Here is a 5,268-nt window from a genome sequence, read left to right on the forward strand (position 1 = left end):
TCCCCCGCTCCCCTCTTGTCTTACCTTGACAGACTCCAGTATTTCAAGTCTCCGTCCATCCACAAATGAACGACAGTGGATTCCGTGGCTGTCCGTGCACACCCTCGACCCATTCAGCTCAACGTTCCTCCCTAGGTAAGCAGTCACTGGCGCGATCTTCGCCGTCGGAATACCGGATACAGTTAATTCGAGAGAACCAGATTCCCACTTTGGAGCCAACTGCATGTTCTCAGTGAGGGAGATCGGTTCCTTGGAAGGTGCCGGGTTGCCCCCGTCGTCGTCATCATCGTTGTCTCTCGTGAGGACCACGGAGAGGACTATGACGAGAGTGAGCAGCGCACAACAGACGAGCCCGATAGCGATCAACTTGCTGCGAGTCATGGTTTAGGCGACCTGTTGACTGACAGCTCAAAATAAATGTTTGGAATATTAAAATTTGGTTTTGCTTCCACCAAACTTTTTTTTTTTGGGGGGGGGGGTAGAAAGAAAAATACCATCTAACTAATACAAATATGCTTAAATATCTGCACACACTTTATATAATCTTTTTGTTTGGTTATCTTTTTTTTTACAAATCATTCTATAACCATGTCATTCTTTTTCTCTTCTACTCTATATCCTTCCGTAACACATGTTATTTTTTTCCTTTTCAGCTCTCTATCCTTCTAAACACATTTTGTGCTTTTCCTCTTGTATTCTCTATCCATCTGTAACACATTTTCAATACTTTGTTTCAAGTAGGGCCTAACTACACAAGGCAAGGAACCGTCTCAAGAACATATGATCAATAATTAAAGATATTGCTGTGGGCGGAGAAAGACTTATTATGCTCTTCGCCTTCCGTACAAAGGACCTCGGTTACATTTCCTCAGAAAGAAAAATGCAATCTTATGCTTTATCAAGTATCTCTGTGTTTTAACAGGAATTAATTAAACGGAATCTTGTTTAGTTCCAGCAAATAAAAGAAAAAAAAAGAAACAGACAGGCAAATGTAAGATATCTATCCATCCAGAAATAATTCACTGACTAGGCCGTCCCTCCCGAGACAACCAATCTGAGTGGAAAGGGGAAGGGCTGGGTGTGTGTGTGTGGGCGGGGTGTGGGTGTGTGGTGATGTGGGGGTGGGGGTGGGGTGAGTGGGTTAACATAGGACAACTCCAACAAGTAAGTAACTCACCTGTGTGTCGAATCCTTCAGAGATTTCACGTTGTCAGACTTCAACCCCCCACACAAGTAAAGTTCGAGGGAGGGCAACTGCTCCAATCTTCCACCCTACCTATTGTCTGTGTATCGTTTCGTTCCAGCTCTGCGGACCAGTTTTCATGTCGTCTCTTTTTGTAGCTTATCATCTGTCCACACGCAGCAGAATGTCGCGGTGGTATGCACACGTCACGTGGCCTACGTCTCTGAGACCCGAGCTGGGGGCACGTGTATACTTCTATTGACGTAATAATATGTGTATTATAATATCACGCGGAAATACAATTTTAACTCTGAAACCAGGCGACCTTCACTTCCTTCAATCACAATATATCTCGATTTCTATTCGAAATAGATGCATTACATTTTTCAGTGAAATACATGTATAGTCAAATGAACAAGCTTTTAGATGATAACAATAACTTCACATACCCAAAAAAATGACGGGTGCCTGATTCCATTGTGTCGTTACACATATGTGTATTGTATAACGTGTAAATACAATGCGTCTAAATAAAGATGGAACCCACTTAGAGGACAAACGCTCAGTCATGTCTGTAGGTTACTAATTTCAACACTACTTCGAACAAAGAATTATCAACCAAGAGGACTTCAAGTTTGTAAATATCATTAGGAAGGGCAATCAACGTATTCGAGAAAGATCAAGTTTTCTTTTTTTAATTGACCAAAATTAGGTAACCCGAAAAGTTTACGTCTTAATTACAGGTTTATGCTGTTGATCCCTGGTCCCAGTGTGATGGGCCCACACCCCACAAGTCAATGGTGGCGCTTGAACGTTTGCAAGGAAGGTTGGGGGAACAACTCACAAGCTGGACATTTACAAATAGATGGTCTTGAGCCCTTTTAATTATTGTAGTGTTGTGTTCCTGGTTGTTGTTGGGTTTTGTTGTTGTTGTTGTTGTTGTTGTTGTTGTTGTTGTTGTTGTTGTTGTTGTTGTTGTTGTTGTTGTTGTTATTTTAGGGGAGGTTGCTTCGTTTTGTTTTGTTGGGGGGGGGGGGTTTACCACACAGAATCCATGGAGGAAACCCAGTAAAATGAACCGTTTAGATGCAATGCTGAAAAGCTGATCCAAAGAATGGACCCCAAAAATGCCAAAAGGGAACTCAAAATGTCGAGTGGCGCTTTGGAACTTCTATGGAGATAACACAAGGTCAACACCAGGAGCATACAGTTGAAGTGGCTACTAGGTTCTTGGAGTTCATTTGATAATAAACATTTTCAACAAGATAATTGATTGTTCTTCTGTGGACAAATATTCACAAATTTAAAATAAAACGACATTATGACTGATTTTAAAAAGTTGTAAAGTTTGGCGAATCTCTTAAATATTGTTGATTTTTTTTTCTTGACATTATTTCGAAAGTTTTGATTAACGTCGGCCGCAATATTATAAATTGTAACGTCATCCTGGTAAAGTTGTAAAAGTTCGAAGTTTTGTCAAAGTTGGTCCAAGTATAACTGAGTAATGACCCTTTAAATATGTCCTCTTTTAGACGTCTGGTATTTCAAAACACATATTATTATTATATAATAAAACACTGGTTAAAACATACTTTGTGACATTAGGCGTGCGACTTGTTTTAGCTTTTTTTTGGTAGCTGGTTTAAAAAATAGAAATCCTTTTTTGCGTATCACATCAAGTTTATATTCTATGAAAAATTGGCCTAATTTTGAGTCTATAATATGAAAGCATTCAGGATTTACCAAGCAACGTAATGCATATTCGATTTAAAACCTCGCTGTAATATAGCCGAAATCAGGATCCAGTTTCGCCTTCAATCTTAACGAGAAAATGCTAAAGAAATCCTTTCAAAATCGTATGCAGTCTGCTTTTTGTTGTAAAAAAAAGTTCTACATTCCGGATGAGAATCGAATTTCACACAATTAAATCACCTGCAAATCTCCGTTGTTTAAGTCAGTCAAGCAGTCATTATTGTTTGGATCAGGAACATAGATCTGTTCTGTCAAATGAACTATCAAAACTTTTTGGCTTCAAGACTTCAAGACAAAATGAAAAACAAAACAAAACTGTTTACAAAATGTTACAAAGATAACGTCTTATCTCAGTAGGGAAAAGTGCTACGGTACTTTGGAATAGACAAGGACGTTACCTTCTGTCATGCCGGGCCAGGGTTGTTTCTGGCTGCACTGGGTGTGTCTGACTACAGTCACAGAGGGAGGGGGCTTGGCTCAGTCAGTCAATGAGACGTCTTCAATGTGATAAACTGGGTGTGTTTGACTATAGAGTGGGGGTGGGGTGGGGGAGGGGGCTTGTCTCAGACAGTCAATGAGAAGTCTTCAATGTGATGTTCTACTGGGTGTGTCTGACTATATAGTGAGTGGGGCTTGTCTCAGAGAGTCAATGAGAAGTCTTCAATGTGATAAACTGGGTGTGTCTGACTATAAAGTGGGTGGAGCTTGTCTCGAACAGTCAATGAGAAGTATTCAATGTGAAGCTCTGAATGTGTGTGGCTATAGAGTGGTGGTGGGGAGGGGGAGGGGGCTTGGCTCAGTCAGTCAATGAGAAATCTTCAATGTGATGCTCTACTGGGTGTGTCGGACTATAGAGTGGGGGTGGGGTGGGGAAGGGGGCTTGTCTCAGATAGTCAATGAGAAGTCTTCAATGTGATAAACTGGGTGTGTCTGATTATAGAGTGGGGGTGGAGTGGGGGAGGGGGCTTGTCTCAGACAGTCAATGAGAAGTCTTCAATGTGATGCTCTGGGAGTGTCTGACTACAGTCACAGAGGGAGGGGGCATGGCTCAGTCAGTGAATGAGAAGTCTTCAATGTGATGCTGTGGGTGTGTTTGACTACAGTCACAGAGGGAGGGGGCATGGCTCAGTCAGTCAATGAGAAGTCTTCAATGTGATGCTCTGGGTGTGTATAACTACACAGTGGGAGGGGCTTGTCTTAGAGAGTCAATGAGAAGTCTTCAATGTGATGCTGTGGGTGTGTTTGACTACAGTGGGAGGGGGCTTGTCTTAGACAGTCAATGAGAAGTCTTCAATGTGATGCTCTACTGGGTGTTTCTGACTATAAAGTGGGGGTGGGGTGGGGGAGGGGGCTTGTCTCAGAGAGTCAATGAGAAGTCTTCAATCTGATGCTGTGGGTGTGTTTGACTACAGTGGGAGGGGGCTTGTCTTAGACAGTCAATGAGAAGTCTTCAATGTGATGCTCTACTGGGTGTGTCGGACTATAGAGTGGGGGTGGGGTGGGGAAGGGGGCTTGTCTCAGATAGTCAATGAGAAGTCTTCAATGTGATAAACTGGGTGTGTCTGATTATAGAGTGGGGGTGGAGTGGGGGAGGGGGCTTGTCTAAGACAGTCAATGAGAAGTCTTCAATGTGATGCTCTACTGGGTGTGTCCGACTATAGAGTGGGGGTGGGGTGGGGGAGGGGGCTTGTCTAAGACAGTCAATGAGAAGTCCTCAATGTGATGCACTGGGTGTGTTTGACTACAGAGTGCTCGGACTTGTCTCAAACAGTCAATGAGAAGTCTTCAATATGATGCTCCAGAACAGACATTTTTTGGACACCATTCCCACTGGCTTTGCATATAGAAGAACGCATAGAGACCACTGCTGTGGGATGTGAGGTGATAGGAATACAGCTAAGAATCCATAGGCACGGAAACTGAACGGCAGCGGAACGGCATCGGGACGCAATGTGCGGTATCGCAAGTGGCAAATTCAATGCTTGAATCCATAGACACGGTACGGTACGGCACGGTAGGTTTGATTTATTTTAGTAATGTTTTACGTCGCTCGCAATTGTATAAGGTCATATGAGCGGCGGATGTCAATAGAGAAGTCCAAACAAGGAATCAGGCTTACTCTGCTCACCTCTCTGGCCTCAACAGCACAAAGTCTGCTTCGACTATCAAGGCACCCTGGAAATAGCAGTTGACAAGAGAGTGACAAACAAACAAAAGAAGTAGAGGGAAATGACGATAGTAAGGATGTTGTTCTGGCACAGTATGAGCATGACATTGATAAATCAGCCCATTTACAATTTCACTGTGCACAAAAACACGTTAATATCCCCCCC

General features: G+C 42.8%; 1 protein-coding gene across 3 annotated transcripts in view; it reads right to left on the reverse strand.

The window, feature by feature from the left end:
- The window catches only part of LOC101850247 (myogenesis-regulating glycosidase), a 10,897-nt gene extending 9,479 nt beyond the window's left edge, over positions 1-1,418 (reverse strand). Inside the window, exons 1-2 of one of the 3 annotated variants that reach the window (XM_035969998.1) lie at positions 1,178-1,418; positions 25-393 (exon numbers count right to left, since the gene is read on the reverse strand). In XM_035969998.1, the coding sequence (XP_035825891.1) occupies positions 25-381 (357 nt within the window). In that variant the 5' untranslated portion in view covers positions 382-393; positions 1,178-1,418. Of the gene's footprint in view, positions 1-24; positions 408-1,177 lie in introns of all 3 variants that reach the window. The other 2 variants (XM_005099253.3, XM_013083048.2) reach the window with 2 other exon arrangements.
- Between the last annotated feature and the right edge of the window lie 3,850 nt (positions 1,419-5,268).

Source organism: Aplysia californica, unplaced genomic scaffold (assembly GCF_000002075.1).
Source record: "Aplysia californica isolate F4 #8 unplaced genomic scaffold, AplCal3.0 scaffold00207, whole genome shotgun sequence".
Classification (NCBI taxonomy): domain Eukaryota; kingdom Metazoa; phylum Mollusca; class Gastropoda; order Aplysiida; family Aplysiidae; genus Aplysia; species Aplysia californica.